This window comes from Canis lupus, chromosome 1, assembly GCF_011100685.1.
Source record: "Canis lupus familiaris isolate Mischka breed German Shepherd chromosome 1, alternate assembly UU_Cfam_GSD_1.0, whole genome shotgun sequence".
NCBI classification, from domain to species: Eukaryota; Metazoa; Chordata; class Mammalia; order Carnivora; family Canidae; genus Canis; species Canis lupus.
The window spans coordinates 24,039,792-24,061,426 of NC_049222.1; the positions used below are offsets into that span (position 1 = coordinate 24,039,792).

Below are 21,635 nucleotides of genomic sequence, written 5' to 3' on the forward strand. Positions count from 1 at the left end.
GGGGCGCTCCCCACGGGGACTCAAGAGGACACTCAAGGAGGTGCTCCTCGCGGGGACTCAAGGGGGTGCTCCCTGCGAAGACTAGGGTGCTCCCTGTGGAGACTCAAGAGGACACTCCCTGCAGGGACCCAAGGGGGTGCTCCCTGCAGGGACTCAAAGGGGTGTTCCCTGCGGCAGGTCGGGGCCCCTACCGAGCCTCTGCACCCCAGCTCCTCCGCACCCTGGCTCGCGGTCAGGAGATGCCCAGGAGCCCGCTGCGCCGCGTCCACGACCCCGAAGGGCCCTCAGCCCCACCTCAGAGTACAGCGCAAAAGGCACCAAGGAACTGGGTCCAAAGTGAATTCATCGGAAATAAAATGTGTTCGTGAAAAAGAATCTTTCACCAGGGCTTTGGGGGGGGGGGGGGGAGGTGCTGCGCATCACCACCAGCAGAGCCGTCGGACACCTCTCCAGGCCCCCAAAGCCACCTTTCAAGTTAACCCAACACGCCCATTTCTTTGAAAAATCTTCCCTGAGAAATGATAACCTCAGTTTTGGGGGCAAGTGATGGAGCCACCGCCCTCCGTCCTAGAGCCTCGCGCCCAGCGCTCGCAGTCCCAGCAGCGGGAGAAACTGGGTCCTTGGGTTTTCATTGGGAGTGGGGTGGGGTGGGGTGGGGTGGGGTGGGGTGGGGGGCGGCCGGGAGCTGATTAGGGGAAGGATTGAGGGGTGGAGGGGTGGAAGGGTGGGGGGTGGAGGGATGGGGGGGTGAGAGGTGGAGTGGAGGGGCGGGGTGGAGAGGTGGAGGGATGGAGGCTGGGGGGGCGGCCGGGTGCTCATCAGGAGAGGGGGGAGGGATGGAGGGGTGCGGGGGAGGGGCGCGCGCAGGTCAGCGGGAGGGCTCCCCCCCGCCGCCCGCCCGCTCCCGAGCCGCGAGAGCGCCCAGCGCAGGCCGAGGCGAGCGCCGGAGCGGCCCCGGCAGGAAGGGAAAGTGGAGGACAAAGGCGGCACCGACGTGTCCCCGAGACGGGAAACTTCGGGCGCGCTCGGCGGGGGCGGCGGGCGCAAGTCCTCGGAGCAACAAAGACCGACGGCGACGGCAGGGGAGCCGCGGCGGGCGCGGGGGCGCGGAGGCGCGGGGGCGCTGGGCCCGGGACGCGAGGCGCGAGGCCCCCCGCCCCCCGGCCCCCGCCCCGCCCCCCGCGCACACGCACGCGCACGCGCACACGCACGCACCGGCCGCCCGAGCCCGCCCCGGGGCGGGGAAGCCCGGGGGTGGGGGGGCGCGGGCCCGGCCGGGGAAGGGGAGGGCACGGGGCCGTTACCTGGGCTCCGCCGCCGCCGCCGCCGCCGCCGCCGCCGCCGCCGCCGCCGCCGCCGCCGCCGCCGCCGCCGCCGCCGCCGCCGCCGCCGCCCGTCCGCGGGCCACCGCTCCCCCCGCGCCCCCGCCCCTCCTCGCCGCCGCCGCCGCCGCCGCCCGCCGGCCGCCTCGAGCTCCCGGGCCGCCCCGCGGGGGGGGCCCTCGGTCGCGGGGCGCCCGGCTCCCCTAGCCGCTCCCGCCGCCGGGCGGCCGCGCCGCTGAAGGACCGGCGGGCAAGGCCTCCCGAGGACGGCGCGCGGGCGCCAACGCGGGCCCCGCCACCCGAGCCGCTCCGCTAGCGCAGCGGCGACGACGACCAGGGCCGTGTTGTTGCTGCCAACTTGTCGGGAGGCCACGGAGCATGCGCGCACGGCGACCACATCCGGGTAACTGCAGGCCTCGGCCCGTGCCCCCGCAGCTCCCTCTCCCGCGGCCCCGCCCCCCGCGGAGCGCCGGCGGGGGGGTTGTGCGCAGGCGCGGGGCGCAGGCGCGATGCGCGGCCCGGCGGCGGGCGGCCCCGAGGGCGGACACCTGCCGGGCCCCCTCCCGGCTCCGCGGCGCGCGGACCGGCAGCCCGTGCGGGAGTGTGGCCGCGGGTCACGGAGGCCAGTGGACGGGGCTCGGGGGACACTGCGATGGGGGCGGCGCTCAAGGACCTGCCGCGCACCTGTTGAGGCCACCTGTGGGGCGAAACTCGGCTTCGCAGTGCATACCTACTTATCTCAACTTTTCCAAGATGCGCGCATTTCTTTTATTTTTAAAAGTTTCAGAAAACACGTACGAGTTGCATACTTTCGAATTTTTGTTTTATTTTTTACCACCTAGAAAAAACTTCCCCTGCCGGGGGTGGGGAGCCCGACGCAAGCTAGTGGCGAGGAAGCGCTCAGACCCTCCGTACGCCCGTCCCCGCGCCGGCCCCGCCCGCTGTCCCCACGGCGTCCCGGCCCCGCCCCCGCCCCGCCCCCGCCCCGCCCCCCCGTCCCTGCTCTCCACCCCCGTCCCCGCCCCCGTCCCCGTCCCCTCCCTGCTGTCCTCGCCCCGCTGTCCCCGCCCGTTCCCAAGCTGTCCTGCCTGGCTGTCCCCACGGTGTCCCCCCCTGCTATCCCCTCGGCATCCCGCCCGTTCCCGAGCTGCCCCCCCCCCCCGCACCACGGCAACCCGCACTCCTGCGTGTCCCGCCGCCGTCGTCTCCCGTGTTCCCTGCTCCTGGGTCCAGGAAGACTTTCCAAGACTAGTTTTAAGGGAATTCACTTAGAGAGCTCCCGTTGCTAGTGCACTACTTAACACAATGGCTCAGCTTGAGAAGTCACCTGAGGACAGAGCATCCTCTTCCAAAACTGTCATTCTCCCATCTGTCGGAATAAAGTGACATTCTCATGCAGGTGCATCAACTCAAGATGTATTTATTTACTTTTTTATTTTAGAGTAAGAGGGAATGTGGGGATGGGAGGGGAAGCAGAGGGAGAGAGAGAGAGAGAAGCCCAAGCGGACGACGTGTTGAGTGTGGGACCCGATGCGGGGCTCGACCCCACAACCCTGAGATGGTGACCTTAGCTGAAATCCAGTCGCGCGGGCACCCCGACTCCAGATGTAAAACCCCCAGGACAATTCAGAGGGACAATTCAAAAACTGGCGTCTGATGAAAGAGCGAGTGACCTGAATGAACGGGTTATAAATTCTTTGTGAGTCAGGTGGTTCCCAGTTCTTTGCTATCAGCAAAACTGAAGGAAGGTTTAACTGGGTGGTCGGGTACCAGAGCAGCAGGTGGCTCCTAAGTTCCTACTTCTACCTCAGACGGAGTTAAAAGTAACATGGCTCTCCGGCACCTGGGTGGCTCAGCTGGCTGAGCGTCTGACTCTTGATCGCAGCTTAGGTCTTTATCTCGGGGCCTGAGCTCCAGCCCCACCTACGCCACAGCAACACCCTTGTAACTGAGCCTCTTCGTTCCCATCCGTGTTACCTATTTCTTGCTGTGTAACGATTTGACCACACATTTAGCAGCTTAACACAACACGCATTTATTAGTTGACAGGTCGTATGGGTCGGGAGTTCAAGCGCGGCTTAGCTGGGTCCTCTGCAGGATCACAGGCCAGAGCTTGGCAGGGAAAGGAGGCGCCTCCAGACTGCCGGCTGCAGGACCCAAGGCCTTAGTCCCTTGCTCACTGTCAGCTGCAGGTGGCCCCCTCCCCAGGGAGGCTTACAGGATGGCAGTTGCCTCGTCAAAGCCACAAGGGGAGAGTCTCCATGTAACACACTGGTAACGACCATATGTGACATAACCATGTGTGCATGACCCCACACACCTAGTCACCTCTGCCGTGCTCTGTTGGCCAGAGGCACCTCACAGGTCCCACCTCACTCAAGGGAAGGAGCCCAGATAAGGGCTCGGATGCCAGGAAGCAGGGGCCATGCAGGGCCACATCAGAGCCCAGTACACCATGTCTACTTAAGCCGACAATGATCCCTGCAGTCCCAGCCTCCTCGGAGTTTCTCTTCAGGTTCTCTTCACTTTCTCGCTTGAGGGAAACTCGACTTTCCCCTGGGACAGTGCATTCCAGGCCTCCTCCCAAGTAGTGGCCGCTGTGTTTTCACCCATAAGCCTCACAGGCTGTGCCTGGAAAGAGGTAGGTGTCCCCCTGGCTCCTCAAGAGACCACGCCCCCCCCCCCCCACTAACCTGCAGCTTTCCATCGTGTTGTCCAGTATCCCTCATTGCTGCTTTCATCCCCCTTCAGTTTTTCACCATTTGCTCCTGTCAGCCACTCCAATATCACTTCTGTCCAATCCTAGGTGCTTCTAGTGCACATGTGGATGATCTTTCCAATACCCTGACCTCTCAGGGCTGACTTCTCCTCCAGGGATCTGTCCCTCCCTAACTCAGCCTCTCACTCCCACAGGCATACTGTATTATCAAACTTTGCAACTTCATCATAATCACAGTTTCAAACACCTTATACTCTGAACACCATCTCATACTCCAAATCTCCTTGTAGTGATTGTTTAAAGGACATATCCAGTCGCTCCCATCCTTACCCAGCTGAAGCCCCCAGCCAATCATTGCAATCACTCCCTTGCATGCACCCTCAACCCCGGGACTTTCTTCCCCCTTGGCTGTGCTTGCTTGGCCGAAACCACGATCCTGATCCAGCCAGCTCTCCACCTGCCCCACCCCAGCACCCCTGCATCTGAAAGTGGCTGGAGAAAAACACAATCACACTAGTGAGTTTCACTTTAATTTCATCACTTTTACCCTCCACTGGGCCCTCAGTGGTGCTCCAGAATCCCACTTCCCTCCTCCATCCTTCTGCATTCCAGAACTCTCGGTCCTCTAACGACGTACACCTTCCCTTTTGTCTTCATTTCTCAGTTAATAACCTTGCTTCCTTTTTCACTGAGAAAATTGAAGCAACAAGATGAAAATCACCACGGAATCCCACAATCTCATCAACCCGTACCCACGTATCAACATCTGTAATCTCTTCTCCACTTTACTCTCCATTATGTAGTTGAATTTTCCATAGCTCCTAGCTAAAGTCAGTCCCTCCGTACGGCACAAATCCCAATCTTGGCTTGCCTAATCAACATCATCACCATCACTCCAGCAATTATCCCCCCCCCCCCCCACCGCTTCTTCTAATTATCAATGTTTCCCTCTCTGCTGGGTCATTCCCATCAGCTTAAGAGTGCCTGTAATTTCTCCAATCATACAAAATCTCTTTGACCCACTTCCACTGTCAGCTACTGCCCCATTTCTCTGCTTCAATTCCAACAAAACTTCTAAAGGAGTTTTCTATACTTTCTGTCTCTAGTTCTCCTCCCTCTGTAGCAGAATACATGTCATATGATACAATTTATATATATAAAGTTCCAAAACATGCCAATACAATGCCTATGATAACTATGTTACTATGCCTATGTTACATGTGACTACATACATATGGAACAACGGTAACAATGCACACACAGTTACATATGTGGCATATTTTAGGTATCCAGCTGAGCAGGTCGCCCACCCCTTTTTTTTTCCTCCAAGATTTACTTATTTATTCATGAGAGAGAGGGAGAGAGAGGCAGAGACACAGGCAGAGGGAGAAGCAGGCTCCATGCAGGGAGCCTGATGTGGGGACTCGATCTGGACCCGGGATCACGCCCTGAGCCAAAGGCAGAAGCTCAACCGCTGAGCCCCCCAGGCGTCCCTCCCACCTTCTCTTAAAGTGACTCCATTCATGCTTCCATCTTCCATCCTTACCTCTCTATCCAAACTATTCTAGGCAGGGTCAGCAATGCCTAAGTCCAGTGATCTATTCACACTTCTCATCTTAATTGACCTGTCTGTAACAGCTAACACAGCTAGTCACTTGATTCACCCTTTAATTTTTTTTTAAACCACATCATCTCAGTTTTCTCCTTCATCACTGGTCCCTCTTTCCCTGTCTTATTTCTTCTTTGTTGTTTCTCTTTTCCCAGACCTCTTCACCTTGCAATAACCTAGGGTTCATTCCTTGGATTCTTCTCTTTTATATCTATACTCATTTCATTTGTGATCTCATTAGATCTCCTAACATCTAATACCATCAGAGATATATGATATCATCCCTCATATATGATGACATTTCCAAATTTAAATTCAACCCAGACCTCAGCAGGCTACTGTACATCTCAAATTTATGCCACAAACTGAAAAATATTCTCCCTCAAACCTGTTCAACCCACCAATTTTCCTGTCTGTTGATGACAAGTCCATCCTTCAAACTGCTCAGATCAAAAACCCTAGAGTCATGCTGGACTTCCGTCTTTCTTTTACATCTCAGGGCGAGTGTAGATTCAGAGTGTCCCTTGCCATCCTCATGCCTACCCCCTGGTCTGAGCCATCATCATCTCATGTTTGGATTAGTCTTCCAAAAACTCTCCCTGCTTTCAGTCTTGCCCCTTGGAGTCTATTCTCAACATAACCAGAGTGATCCTTCTAAAACAGAAGTCAAATCATATCACTCCTCTGCTTAAATCCCTGCAATGACTCATTTCACTCAGAGTAAAAGTCTTTGTCCGTACAAGAGTCTACAGGGTTCTACAAGATCTGCACCACCACCCCACCCCATCATTACCTTTGTAATCTCTTCCTGTATTCTCCCGGGTGAGTCCACTGCAGCCCTACTAACCTCCTGTATTGATCCCAGAAGATACCACCCATATTCCCAACTTGGGCCTTTGCATTGGCTCTTCTCTCTGCCTGGCACACATTCCTGCCCCCTCTTCACCCCATCTGCAGTGCTAGCTCGATACCCATTTTTGGTCAAATGTCATCTTCTCAATGAGGCTCACCTTAACGTTTTTAAAATTACTACTCATTGGGCACCTGGGTGGCTCAGTGGTTGAGCATCTGCCTTTGGCTTAGGTAGGTTGTGATCCCAGGGTCCTGGGATCGAGTCCCATATCAGACTCCCTGCATGGAGCCTGCTTCTCCCTCTGCCAGTGTCTCTGCCTCTCTGTGTCTCTCATGAATAAATAAATAAAATCTTTAAAAAATTAAAATAAAATAAAATTGCAATTCATTTTGGTCCCTACCCTACACCCCAGATCCCTCTTACCTGCTCTATTTTTCCTCATAGCACTTCTACTATGCTATATTATTTACTCATGTTTATGTTTCTGCTTATTGCTTATTGTCTATTATCCCCCACTAGGATATAAGTTCCATGAGGGTACGGGTTTATCCATAGTGTTTACTAATATATTCCAAGTGACTAGAGTTGCTATTGACAAATAGGAGGTACTTGATAAATATTTGTTGAATAAATGAATGAGGTATTTCATGCTTCTATCCCATAACCAGTGAAAACTAGGGATAGAGTTGATCTGAACCATATCTTATTCCAGCAAAAATATTCTAAATTCTAAGAGTTCATCAAAGTTTATAATATTTTATGGTTTTTATATCAATTAGGTATTCAGAATTGTATTAATAACACAAGGTGAATGTTTTAAATTTAGAGACTCAATCAAAGATTAAAATTTAAAAAATTAGAGAGGGGCGCCTGGGTGGCTCAGTGGGTTAAGCATCTGCCTTCCGCTCAGGTCATGATCCCACGGTCCTGGGATGGGCTCCCTGCTCAGCGGGAATCCTGCTTCTCCCTCTCCTCTGCCAGCCACTCCACCTACTTGTCTCTCTCTCTCTTTCAAATAAATAAATACAATCTTTAAAAAAAATTTTAGGGAAATATGATAGGCTGATCAATAGAAGACTTTCCAGCCTAAAATCTGATATTATAATGTTGAGGTGCAAGTGGAATAGAAATGTAAGATAAGAGAAATATAAGAGAAAAAGAGTGATGTATAATTTCTTTATAAAGAAAAGCTTGTTCATGTATTTTTAAGTGGATGATAGATACATTATGATATTTAGATTCCCTTGGATACCCTTCCAGAATGATGTAGCGATCTTATTTTAAAATGCCAATACTTATTATGCCAGAAATAACAAACTTTGCCATTATTTAAACTTAAGATGAAACATTTTAGATACGACCTTCAAAAGTACAAGAAGAAACACAGTTTCTCAAATTTCCTTTAGAAGACATGCAAGCAAGAAATTTTGAAGACCACAGTCCCAAAGCACTCCAAGGGACCTAAGCTACCATCTTTCCTGAGACATCTTCAGGTGAAACATCTCAATCCTATATACATCTCTGACCTGGGCAGGCAAAGGCTTAAAAGCTTTCTTCCCCTTTTGTTTTCTTTGAAGGCTCACTTCCCCGACTTGGAACTTCCCCAGGGTAAGGACAAGGTAGAGCTTTCACCTTTCCATCTCAGAGGTGGAGACAGAGAGCTCCCACCTCCAGCACTACCCAGCAAGGAAGAAATATTAGAATAATTTTTAATGTGGAAGTGACCTAGCAATTGACAGCTCGGCATGAGTTAGCATCATGACATTTCAGAGTTAACCCAGCGTTTTAAAAAATAATCTAAATTAAAAAAAATAATAATAATAATCTAAATTGCCCTTGAAAATCATTTAACGTTGATTAACCTAAACACCGTAGGCATTTCCCACATTCCTAAAGCACTATAGTAACCTCTATCATCTCCGTTGGCTTAAAGTGTAGGAAATTATGTTTGAGGGTGACTGAGACGCATTTGACTCTCAAGTGATTTGTGCTTTCAGCTTTATAGGAGGCCAAAGACCTGATGAGGACAAGAGAAGATGGGTAGAGTCAATGCTCCACTATTTATTTATTTATTTATTTATTTATTTATTTATTTATTTAATTTATTTATTTATTTATTTATACTAAAAAGCTGTAGTAACCGTTATCCATGCCAGGTCCAGCAAGGGCCACAAAGGCAGCTGTGGACAGAATCCCAAGGGTAGGAAAGGGGTGGAGGCAGGAAGGAAGGAATTAGGTGGGAGGGGAAGGGAAATCACAGCCCACCTTTGGCCACCGTCCTCTAAGTATTAACAGAGACCAAGAGGCAGCTAAAAGGAAAGCGCCGGAGCAGTACAAACACCTCTGTCAGCCCTGATCATTCATCCAATACACATTTTATCCAATACTTACCAAGTACCAATTATCAAGGGATTCAGAGATAAATTTACTGCAGCCCATGCCCTCCGTAGCTCCCAGTCTAGTGGGGCAAGTGTTCATAGGTAATTCTGATGATGTGGACATGGAATACTGTGAGAAAAAAAGAGAAGGAGCAACCTCATAATCTTGCCTGCAGAAGTTCCGAAGCCATCACAAGAAAGTGACATTTGAACGGGGCTTTGAGGTAAAGTAGGAGTTTGCTGGTTAGAAAAATGACCCCGCAAAAAAAAAAAAAAAAAAAAGAAAAATGACCCAAGTGAAGACTTTCAAGGCAGAGAAAACAGCCTACAGATAGGAAATGGTTGGTGTGTTTGTGGAATGGTTGAAAAAAGAATTCAGTATATGCCCAAAGGTATACTTGCCACATACAAATAAAACAAAACACAATACACCACTTAGAAGAGGATATGCATGCCAACATTGTTTGCTGTAACAGGCTGTTGGAAAAACTCAAATGTTTACCAAAAGGAGACTGGATAAATAAGTTATGGCACATCCATACAATGAAATACCATCTAAGTAGAGTGGTAATTTTCACTGTATGGAAAGATCTCAAAGGTTTACTGCCAAATGACAATGCAGAGTCCAAAACAATGTGTATATTATGCTACCTTTTTTGTTTAAAAGGAGGAAAAATAATATGTGTTTCTAATAACTGTGGGTATATGGGGTAGGGTAGAAACTAGATGGGAGGAAATTTTTCATTGTTTAATTTCTTTTATTCTCGAACATATTCGAGAATACCTGTTCAAAAAATTTACCTGAAACTTGATTCAAACTTGAAATCCAAAGTGACTGGAACATATATGCTCATTCTTCTCCATTAAGGTTCCATCGATAATCAGGGTGCCTGGCTGGCTCAGTCGAAAGAGCATAGGACTCTTGATCTCAGGGTCCTGCGTTTGTGCCCCATGACGGGCTTTACAATAGAGATCATTTAAAAAAAATAAATAAAGTGGAAAAAAATTAAGACTCAGTGATCCTCTAGGATCCCTGATATTTATCAGGATTGGGTGCCCTACCTTTCTGCACCAACTGGGCTGTGAGTTCCCTGAAGACAGAGGTTCTCTTGAGGGCCTTCCACACAGCAAGCGTTTGTTGAGTGAATGCACTGAGGAGATGGGCGAGGCTGGAAAGAGATTTGGAGCCAAACTATGAAGGAAGATACCCTAATGAGTTGAACTCCATTGGAAGACAGCTATGTTTGAGTTTTTACAGTTTTACTGGGGTACAATTTACATTTACAAGCTTTTTAAAATAGAGTTGGATGAATCGGGGCAAAGGTACGCATTGTGCAGCCACTACCACAACCCCATTTAGAACACTGCCTTCACTCCAGAGAGCTCCCTTCTGCCCCTTTGCAGTCAGTCCCCACCCCCATACCCCTGGCCCCAGGCAACCACTGCCATGCTTCCTGTTTTTGGGGTTTGGGTTTTTCCAAGACTCCATATAAATGGAATCTTACAGCACATAATTTTTTGCATCTGGATTTTTTTCACTCAGCATGATGTTTTTGAGATCCAAAATGTTACCGGGTATATCAGTAGTTAACAGCTTTTTCTTGTGCAGGAGTGTTTTGTTGTGTGTATATTCAAAGCCATGGAAACAGAAACAGAAAGAAGATTCACAGATTAGTGGGGTGGATAGGAGAGGAGGGGAATTGAAAGATACTGGTTTCTTTTTGAGGTAATGGAAATGTTCTGGAATTAGTTATATAGCACTGTGACTATACTAAAAGACACGGAATTACACACTTTAAAATGGTTAAAACACATGCACCTGAAACTAATGCAACATTGTGTATCAACTATACTTCAATAAAAATAAACAAAATTGTTAAAATTCATAGACACAAAAATGGTGGTTATCAGTAGCTGGAGAGACATGAGGAAATGTTGGTCCAAGGGTAACAATTTCCAGTTATAAGATGAGCTAAATTCTAGGGACTTAACATAGAACATGGTGACTTTAATTACAATACTGTATTATATACTTGAAAGTTGCTAAGAGAGATCTTAAATGTTCCCACCACCTAAAAAAAAAAATTATGATTAGGGGAGTTGAGTGATGTATTAACTAACCTTACAATGGTAATCATTTCCCATATATACCTGCACCAAATCATCAAGTTGTATACACCTTAAATTTACAAAATGTTGTATGTCGATTATATCTCAATACAATTGGGAGAAAATAAAGTAATTAAAATGGTAAATTTAATGTTATGTAAATTTTATCTTAAAAAGTTACATTTTAGGGGAACCAGGTGGCTCAGTAGGCTAAGCATCCAACTCTTGATTTCAGCTCAGGTCGTGATATTAGGGTCATGAGATCAACCCTTAAGTCAGCCTCCACATTGGGCAGGAAGTCTGCTTGAGATTCTCCTCTCTCCCTTTGCCCCTATGTGCTCTCTCTCTCTCTCAAATCAATAAATCAATCTTTAAAAAACAAACCCTTACACTTTAGGTAAACATCACTAGCAAGGTTACTAAACAAACAGCCCTTGGAGGCAGGCTGACTTGGTTCAGGTCCCCATTTCACTCCTTACTAAGCTATAAGACAGCAGACAAATAAGTCTCAGTTTCTTCATCTGTGAAACGGATAAAAACGGAGCCTGTGTCACTGAGCCGTAGGGAGGACTCAGTGAGATCATGCCTGTAAAGCACTTAACATGTTATTGACAAGCAATACTATGTTAGCTAATACTGATTAGGTGATTATCAGTATTAGCTAACTTTTTAAATCCACCTACACTTGCCCTATGTCAAATCTATAAGATGTCTGAATTTATTCAATTCAACATGAAGCAGGAACTATTCTCAATCTATAGGTGGTGGAACTGAACCATTAAGAGATTAAAAATAACTTGTCCCCATATTGAGGAATTGGTCTGCAGTTTTCAAAAATGTCAATGTCATGGAAAACAGACTGAAGGACTGTTCCAGACCGAAGGAGACCCAATAGCCATGACAATGAAATGCTGTGCATGGTCATGAGTTGGGCATGGAAAAACTGTGACATTATTGGGACAACTCACAAAATTGGAATATGGACAGTAGATTAGATAAAAAGTATTGAATCCACATTAGGGTTCCTGATTTGGGCAACTACAGTGTGCAGGGCCAGGACTAGGGTGTGGCAAGCAAGGCCTCCTAGGAAGCCCTCTCGGGGCCACTGACTCAGACATTGCTTGCCTCCCTCTGAATCTGGCCCTGGGGTTACGGTGACATAAGAGAATGTCCTTATTCTTAGTAAGTTCACACTGAAGTATTAAGGGGAAAGGCATACCTATGTATATACCTAGCCTTCCATTAGTTGCAAAATAATATATCAGTAGAGAGAGAAAATGTTCAAGTGTATGTGGCAAAATGTTAATCATTGGTGAATCTGGGTAAGGGATATGCAGAAGCTTTTGGTACTATTCTTGTAAGTCTTCTAGAAGACTGATTTAATTTTTAGGTCCCTTGCCCGTGTGATGAAGTTGCTTTAATAGCAGAGCCAGAATCTGAACCCTCTGCAGCCTCCAGCCCTCCACACACAGTGCAGTGTGGAGCTGTCCTGCAACCCAGATCTGAAGCCAGGACCGGAAGGGCCTCCTGACCAGGAGCCTCAGGAAGACAGTGGCCCAGGTACCTTCCAACAGTCTTCCTTCCACTTTAATATGAGCTTTAACATGATCATGCAGATTGTGATTCAATGAGTCCAAGGTAGAACCAGAGAGTCCGCATTTCTTTTTTTTTTTTTTTTTTTGAGTCCGCATTTCTAACAGGCTCCTAGATGAGGCACTCCAGCTGGTCCCTGGACTAGAGTTCCAGAGGCAAGAAAGACCCTAGACTCTAGAGCTCAGACCTCTAGGGCCTAAAATGCAAAATTTCCAGAGAAGAGGAATGATCTCCACTGTTGTGATGCACCTGCTTCAAATGCTTTCCAATGATAAGCTCAGCTTTCTTTTTTCAAACATCCCTTCCTTCAGGAACATGGAGCGCGAGCCTACCGGGTGCCATGCTTTTATCTTGGTTGAGGAATTGGATGGTGATGAATATTAATTGAACCATGTAAAATTTATCCAGCCTTTCTGTTTCCCTAGGAGACTCCAAATCAGCCTTAAAAGTAGACAATTTTTGGTTCAAACAAGTGAATGTGGCATCTGTCTCACTCAATGTCACGGGAACAAGAGAGAACTTTGCACAGGGGGTTGGTGGTGGTGGTGGTGGTGGTGATGGCGGTGTTGGAAATAACACTTTCATCAAAGGCAAAAACAAAACATGTTTTTTAAAAAAACTTTTTCAAGATTTTTACATTTATTTATTCACGAGAGACACAGAGAGAGAGAGGCAGAGACACAGGCAGAGGGAGAAACAGGCTCCATGGGCCCAACGTGGGACTCGATCCTAGGACCCCAGGGTCACGCCCTGGGCTGAAGGCAGATGCTCAACCGCTGAGACCCCCCAGGCGCCCCAACAAAACATGTTTTTAAAAGGTGGAGTTGGCATCACTTTTTGTGCTGAAAAAAATCTTATAATGAGTATTTGTGCAAAGGGGTTGAGCTTTCAACTCTGAGGGGAAAAACATCTTATCTTAACATCACCAAAATCTTTCTTTTTTTTTTTTTAAAGCATTTTTCTTGGGAGACAGCCGTGAGGAAAGTAATTAACTTTACCTTGGACGAAAATTGCAGTTACTATTTTCTTTTCAAGGGTTCAAGGATAATCAAGTGCCACCTTTTCAGAGGTGGAAATGAGGTATTTGAAGGAGAAGAGGGATGCTGTGCGCATCTGAAAAGCACTTAACTCGCCTCTGCTCCTTGGGAACAGGCTGTGTGACGGATGCTCCAGGCTGGATGCTCCAGGCTGGTTCCGAGGCTCAGCCCTGAGGCCTCCTCCAAGTATAGGTGCGAAGCTCCCACAACACCTGCCACCCAGGGATTTGTCCTTGCCTCCCGCTGGCTGCCGCCGCCAGCCTCTCCACTGTTTTTCTCTTCCCCTCTCCTTTGCCCAGTGGACTCTCGGTTCCCGGGCCCTTCGGACAAGCTGCACCCAGCTGCCACCTTTGAACTGTCCCCACGCTTGGGGTGGGGGCGGCCTGCTGCCCGCCGAGCCTCCTGCCAGGCCTGGCTACCTGCACCCCCTCCACCAGCAAGGAAGGGAGGTCACCCCGCCGGCCGCAGGCAGTGAGGGCCAGTGCGGTGGTGGAGGGTGCCCTCCTGCCCGCTGGTTCCCAGGTCGGCGCCCACCTGCTTCCACAGTAACACCCATGCTCTGAGAAAGGTGCCCTGGCTCTGAGGTGCCCTGTAGCCGCACGCAGTCACGGGCGGCAGGGGAGCTGTCGGTGGCTCTGAACTTGCCTGAGGCCACAGGCCTTAGTTAGAATGCCAGGCCCGACTCCCTTAGCCACAGGCCACAAAGGCTCCTTGGCAGAAGTTCTTTGTGGAGCATTCGACCCAAAGGCCCAGGAATGCAGGCTTACAGCCGCCCTCCTCCCTCCCTGCTCCCCCAGGAGCAAGTCCCAACCCATTCTTCAGCCAAGGAAAAGGCCACAGTTGCCTGCTCTGCTTTCTTCCCTCCCTCCATCATCCCACATCCCATCCAGAGGCCCAACTCTCCCCTACCAACGGCTCCGGCCCAGCTGATCTCATCTAAAAAACCACAAGCCACGCAGCAGGCCCTTGATTCCTTATGGTCCTGTGTGTTCACATTCTACTTCTTAGCGTGGAGGAGAAAGGTGGAGGTTATGGACGGGCTTTGGAGTCAAATGAGCACCTGTTCAATCCTGGCTCCATTGCTGTGTGTTCCTGGGCAGGTTACTGAAACTTTCTCAGCTTTAATGACTTCCTCTATAAAAGTAGGTACTGTCACACTTGTTGAAAACTTTATTTCCCTGAGGATTAAAGGGAGATTCTCTCATCCAACAAAAATTTACTGAGTGTCTACTGTTTGCCAGGCACTATTGTAGATAAGGGCACAGGAATGTGCGAGATAGACTCCTTGTCCTCAAAGAACTTATATTCTGGTGGGCAACAGACAACAAACATGTAGCCAAACAACTAATACTAGTGATAATTTCTATTTAAAGAAAAAAACCCATAGAGAATGATTAGGAGACGCATGGAGTAGTACTTTAAATGGGGTGACTCAGGAAAGGTGTCTGAAGAGGACACCTCTTGTAGGGATCTGAATGACATAAAGGAGTGAGCTGTGCAAAAATCTGGGGAGAAAAGCAGGTGTAAAGACCCTGAAGTAGCAAGGCAGTCGATGTGTACAGCAGTACCGCCAGTGAGCTAGGGCAGGGTAAGAGAGGGGCTAGGGAGGAGGTAAGACCAGAGACCTGAGTTGGTGGGGAGAAGGTCTAGCCTGCAGTCAGTGTTCTATAAGTTTTAACTATTAGAATGTGATTAGGTCACATTATATGGCAAAAGGATACAAGAAAGGAAACAAAGGAATCTTACAGATACAATTAAAGTTCTGAAATTAGTCAACTTTAAATAAATCAAAGGGTGCCTGGATGGCTCAGTCAGTTAAACATCTGCCTTCGGCTCAGGTTGTGATCCTCGGGGTCTGGGGTCAAGTCCCGCATCATATTCCCTGCTCAACAGGAAGCCTGCTTCTCCCTCTCCCTCTATCTGCAACTCCCCCCTCTGTCAAATAAATAAATAAAATCTTAAAAAGAAAATAGAAGTCAAAAGACTCTAGATGGTGAACCCTTAGATGTGACCACTTTTAATTCAGAAACAAAACAGACTGGGGATCCCTGGGTGGCCCAGCGGTTTAGCACCGCCTTTGGCCCAGGGTGTGATCCTGGAGACCCGGGATCAAGTCCCACGTCGGGCTCCCTGCATGGAGCCTGCTTCTCCCTCTGCCCGTGTCTCTGCCTCTCTCTCCCTCTCTCTGTGTATCTCATGAATGAATAAATAAAATCTTAAAAAAACAAAACAAAACAGACTACTGCCATTTGACACGAAGATAGAGGACTAACCAATGTAATGCCCTGAGAAAGACAGTTCAAGGATTGGAAAGAGAGAAACATGTTATTGTCGCTCATATGGAAAGCCCAGGAGAATTAACAAATTAATAAATCTCACACAAGCTCAGGAAGGTTGCCACATTGCAGGGCAACATACAGAAATCATAGCATTTCTCTACACCTACAAAACCCAGTATAAGATACCATTTACAGTAGTTATAAAACTATAAAATATATAGAAATTAAACTAGCAGATAATGCACATAAATTATCTGTATAAAAATGTAAAACTCAATTAAAAGGCATAAAATAAAACCTGAATAAATGAGAACATATTGTTATATTCATTGCTAGAAGGAGTTTAACATTATAAAAATAGCAATTCTCCCAATATTAACCTATAAATTAAATGTAATTGCATCATAATCCTAAGTGAAGAGAATTTGATTCTCTTTATTTTAGAATTCTCTATATTTTAGAATATTTGATTCTAAAATATATATGGAAAAACACATATCTACAAATAGTTAAGATACATCTCAAAAGAAGAGGAAAAAGAGGGGCCTGGGATGTACCCTACCAAATAATGAGACATGCTGCAAATCTAGAATAATCAGAGCAGTATAGTATGGGCACAGGAAGGGCAAATAGAGCAGTTATTAATATGGGGAACTCGGCATAGAAAGACACCATTAATCAGTGGGAACTAGATGAATTATTTAGTAGATACGAAAATTGTCTCACTCTAAGGAGAAAGATTCAGTTGAATCTTACAACATATGCAAAAAAAAAAAAATCCTCTAAGCAGATTAAAGTCCTAAATTTGAAAAACAAAATTATAAAGCCAACAGAAGGAAATGTAAAAGAATATTGTTTGGACTTTAGGGCTGAGAAATTTTTCTTTAAAAAAGATGCCAAATGTGCACATTTTAAGGGGACAAAAAAAAATCTGTAGATTTGATTCATTTAAATTATTTCTATCTTATGGAGGCCATCATAAACACAACTAATAGGTGATCAAATGGGAAAAGTTATTTGTAATATTCAAAATCAACACAAAATAAAGATTTATTATATCAAAAAAGATTCCAAGATAGTTTTAAGGAAAAGACAGGAAATCCAACAGAAAACAAAATGAGCATAGGCTATGATGAGAAAATTCACAGGAGAAATCCGAATGACTAAAATAAGTCTACCAAGAGATGTTAAACTCATTAGTAATCAGCGAAATGTAAATCAAAGCTAAATACCATTTTACATGTCTCAGACCTGAAGTAAGAAAAAAGGAAGTCGGATATTCCCTGCGGGCAGTGAGTGGGGCACTGGACCTCTAAAGTGTTCTTGGTAGGAGCATGAACTGGGCAGTCGTTCTGGAGGGCAGTTGGCATCACCGTGTAGAAATAGGACAAGGTACCCCTGAAACCCGGAGGTTCCGCTCCTGAGCTTTTATCCTCAAAAGAAGCTTAAGGCTGTTGTGACAATCAAGTGAGTTCCATTCAGGAATCAGTCAAATATTTACTCTTTGGTTGCATCCTTTTTGGCCAACTCTTATTTCCAAGTGGCTCTCAGACATTTTCACCTGGCAGTAGTGGGGCTGGCACAAGGGATCTGGAAATGCCATTTCACAAGCCGATGGCCCAAGGGAACCCCATTGTCAATCCCTTCCAGGTTAAAACTTCTAGCAGCAGCAATACCATATACCCTTCGGGCACCTCACAATTTGCTAAGAATTTGTGCATGAATGACTACACTTCAGTTATTTAATTATTCGGAGGAGGGTGCCATGAACTCATTTTCAACAGATAAGAAAATAATAAATTTTTGTCAGAAAGATGAAAATCCAACAACGTCTCACAGCTGCTCCCTGCAAGGATTGTCAGAGCTTATACTGGATCGGATGACTGCGAGCACAACGACCTAGTAGGCTATGGTGGTTCTCTTGGGGTTGCAAGCAGCAAAACCTCAACAGACACCCAGGAGGAAGGAAGCCTGAAGGTGACGGAGAAGGCTTTCATCTCTACCCAAACTACCCCAGCTCTAGTCTTGACTTTCCTGATCCAGAGTCCCACATGGTTCCACACTCTGAACCCCATCTGTCGCCACCTCCCAACCTCATCTACCCTAAATCCCTTCCTCCCAAGGCCTCACTTAGCAGAAACAGCCCTCTCTGTAGCTACCACTGCTGCCTCAAGGGCATTTGCACTAACAGGATCTCAGGAAAAAAAAAAAAATGGGAAAGGGTAATGGGGAGAAAGAGTACAAATTAAAAAAAGGCAAAAAAACCCAAAAATGCCACAATAAGATATACAAATGGCCAAAAGCACAGTAAAAGAGGCTCACTAGTAAGAGACATCAGTGAGATGCAGGTTAAAACCACAACAAGGGGTGCCTGGCGGGCTCAGTCCCTGGAGCTTGCAACTCGCCATCTTAGGGTCATGGGTTCAGGCCCCACATTGGGTGTAAAGCTTACTTAAGAAAAACCAATACCACCACAATGAGATACCTTCTTGTAGCCACTAGGACAGCTAAAGTTAAACAGATTTGCCGTATCAAGTGCTGACAAGTTTGTGAAGCTCCTGGGATACTAGTAGGAGAGTAAAATGGTACAGTCACTTTGGGAAACAGTTGGGCAGTGTCTTAAAAAGTGACATATACATTCATCATATAACCCAGCAATTCCACTTGTCGATATTACTCCCACCCTCACATGGAAACATATGTCTTCACAAAGACTGTGCACAAATGTTCATAGTAGCTTTATTTAAAATAAACAGAAAAGGAAATGAGCCAAATGTCCATCCATGGGTGAATATACAAACAGATTGTGGTAAATTCATTCAATGGTCTACTACAGAAAAATAAAAAAGGCATGAGTTTTTGATACGTGGAAAAATGTGGTGTTTGGGCCACCCAGTTGGGGCATCTTTATGTTAAATAATTAATTCCGTCTGTATATTTGTGGTTTCGAATATTTACATTGCAGTTCTAATATTGACTAGCTATTCTTCGTGGTGTTTCTCAAATTTACCTAATAATAATTACATGGTATAGTAGCATAGTAGCATGAATAATGGCCCAACTATGTCTGTATCCTAATCCCAGGAACCGTCATATGCCATCATATGGCAAGAGGGACTTTGTGGACGTGATTAAGTTAAGGATCTTGAGGTGAGGAGATAATCTTTGATTATCCTGGTGGGCCTTGAGGTAATCACAATGGTCCTCATCAAAGGGACACAGGAAAAGTCAGAGTAGAAAATGATGTCACGATGGAAAGAGAGATTGGAATGTTGCAGTGTGAGGAGGGAGGAAGAGGCCACAACCCAAGGAACACCCCCGGGGAAGCCACTAGAAGCTGAAAAAGACAAACGGATTCTTCCTTCAGAGCCTCCAGAAGAAAACAGTCCTATCAACCCCTTGACATTAGTCCTCTGAAACTGATTTTGGACTTCTGGCCTCCAGAACCGTGGGCCAGTACCTTCGTGTTGTTTTAAGCCACTAAGATGTTGGCAATTTGTTACAGTGGTAATAGGAAACTAACACACTTGGCGTACTTGTGGCGATTTTTATCCTCAGGTAAATCTGGGAACCACAGCTTAGCAGACTGTGATAGCCCAGCCAAATTCCTCAGCATCAATTTTCTGGTAATAGACTCCGTCTGTGTTGATTTGGGTGTGGAGATATAAGGAAGAACGGACCCGTTCTGGCACTAGGTTGCCCTTGAGCCTTAGCCTGCTCTGCAGGCAGACACATGGCTTACCTTGGCCATCACAATCCTTCTCTGGGAATTTATACGTGGAAGCCATGCTCGCCCTTTGTGCTGGGATTGCTATGCTAGGACGGAGCATCAGTCTGCCCTGCTGGCAACCATCTTCTCTGGCTGCGTAGAGAAGTCCATCTGTATAAGCAAAGAGGATAATAAAGAGGGAAATGGAGTTCAAAGTTAGAAGGAAAGAGGAGGAAAACTCTGATATCCTCTGAGCTCCGGATCCAGTTGCATCTGATGCTGGTACCATCCTTGTTCTTTTGACTTATAAGAAATCAATAAATTCTGTTATTGTTTAAGCTCATTTAATTTGGTTTTAGTCCTCTGAAATACAAAGACTCCTATAATCCTGGTGTGTTATGTGAAATGGATCCTTTACACTGGCTTTCTCTTCACCAGTTTCTATGCCCAACATCAAAAGCTTCATACTTGTCTAGGCCAGTTTATACTTGTCAGGTCAGAATTTATATGCTAATTGCATAGAGATTTAGTCATTCTGTCTCTGCCATTCAAGAGAATTCCTTTACACCATAAATACTTTGTCTCACCCACAGAGAGGCAGTCCCCATCAACTAGATGTTCAGGCTACTTCTCTTTCTACTTCTAATCCTGCTGTCTCTCACCTATTCAATGACAAGAAACTCTGGGAGGGTGGCTTTCTTCCAGGGAAACAAACTGCAAAACTCCTGTGATCGCTTTTATTCAAAGTACCTACAAAATACCTTCTGCAGCCACATTACATGTGGTTTTACAGGCATCTTTCGCCTGAAGTGAGGAGCAAAAAGGTTGAGTATTGACTAGAAGACTCTCTCTCATTATTCAAATTATTTAATCAATGATTGTTTTTGATCTTTCAATTCCAAAGTTTCTCAGTTCTAGCAATGCAGTTAAACACTGTTATCTGCAACATTTGGCTGGCATAAATCCTCATTGCCAGAGGGATGAGGCTGTAGCATTTATAAAATGGGATTCACCAAAGGAGGCCTGGGGTTTACATACTGACCACTGCTGGTCCTTAGAAGAGTCAGGCTGTAAAACGTGGTGGAAGAAAGTAGGAATTCCTAACTTTTTCCTCTGCCAGCAGAATGGAAAGGGCACAGGTTAGCAGTTATAAAACCTAAGCACAGTCTTGGCTCTGCCATTTATTATGATTTAGAAAATTAGGCAAGTCAGTCGATATCTCTTAATTCTAATTTCTTCATCTGTAAAATGGAATTCATCATACTCTCCTACCTGCCTACTTCACTGAGCACTCCTAAGCATTAAACAAGGTATACAAATATAAGGTATTACTATGCACTATACAAATGTAAAGTGTAATTATGATGCCTTATTCTTAAGACATCTTTATTCAAATCTGGGATTGTAAGACTGTGACTATTCTAATTACCAAGATTGAAAAAGTGAATTCCTTCTCATAAATCAGTTTATTTAATATCCATATGTTATAATGAGTTAGGAATTACCATATATAGAGTAGCATCAAATTTGGAACACCAATTAGGATATTACTATATGCAAATGGTTGACAATTCAAAGTATGGATGCACATAACAATGTAAATAGATGCTACAAATTTCTGCAAAACATGCCTAAAAATGGTCTTCAGCAGATGCTTCTAAATTCTCTCTGGATTACAGCTTTCGAACAAAACAAAAACCCAATGGATTTGGACCAGAGATCTCTAAAACCTCCTCCACCCCCACAACTGTCTTTATTTAGTCCTAAATTTAGAGCAGATGGAGAAACCAGCAAGCAAGACAAAGCCTGCATCTGCTAATAAATACTGCTGAGCCAAGCAAGTAGAAAAAGCTTGAGCAGTCTCTACATGTCAGCTGTAAGGAAGGCAAGGGCCCCTGCTTCTGAGACATTTACAATCTTTATAATTTAGACAGGATACTATTTGCTAGCATTTATTGAGGACTCACTATGTGCTGGGCACTATTCTAAGTGTTATACTATGATCAACTTATTTAAATCTGCCAGTG

The 21,635-nt window shown here is 46.4% G+C and overlaps 2 protein-coding genes across 13 annotated transcripts in view; both read right to left on the reverse strand.

Moving 5' to 3' along the window:
- The window catches only part of SMAD4 (SMAD family member 4), a 53,982-nt gene extending 52,634 nt beyond the window's left edge, over positions 1-1,348 (reverse strand). For all 5 annotated transcript variants that reach the window (XR_005353474.1, XM_038525982.1, XM_038525980.1 and 2 more), the window contains exon 1: positions 1,305-1,348. The gene's annotated coding sequence lies outside the window, so the exon portion shown is untranslated. The remainder of the gene's footprint in view (positions 1-1,304) is intronic.
- Positions 1,349-2,731: 1,383 nt separating this feature from the next.
- ELAC1 (elaC ribonuclease Z 1) overlaps positions 2,732-21,635 on the reverse strand; it is a 40,164-nt gene continuing 21,260 nt past the window's right edge. For 3 of the 8 annotated variants that reach the window (XM_038525986.1, XM_038525985.1, XM_038525987.1), the window contains exons 4-7: positions 19,642-19,779; positions 9,944-10,050; positions 8,895-9,011; positions 2,732-2,995 (exon numbers count right to left, since the gene is read on the reverse strand). In XM_038525986.1, the coding sequence (XP_038381914.1) occupies positions 2,747-2,995; positions 8,895-9,011; positions 9,944-10,050; positions 19,642-19,779 (611 nt within the window). In that variant the 3' untranslated portion in view covers positions 2,732-2,746. Of the gene's footprint in view, positions 4,730-8,894; positions 9,012-9,682; positions 10,051-19,641; positions 19,780-21,635 lie in introns of those variants that run through there. The other 5 variants (XM_038525991.1, XR_005353475.1, XM_038525989.1 and 2 more) reach the window with 5 other exon arrangements.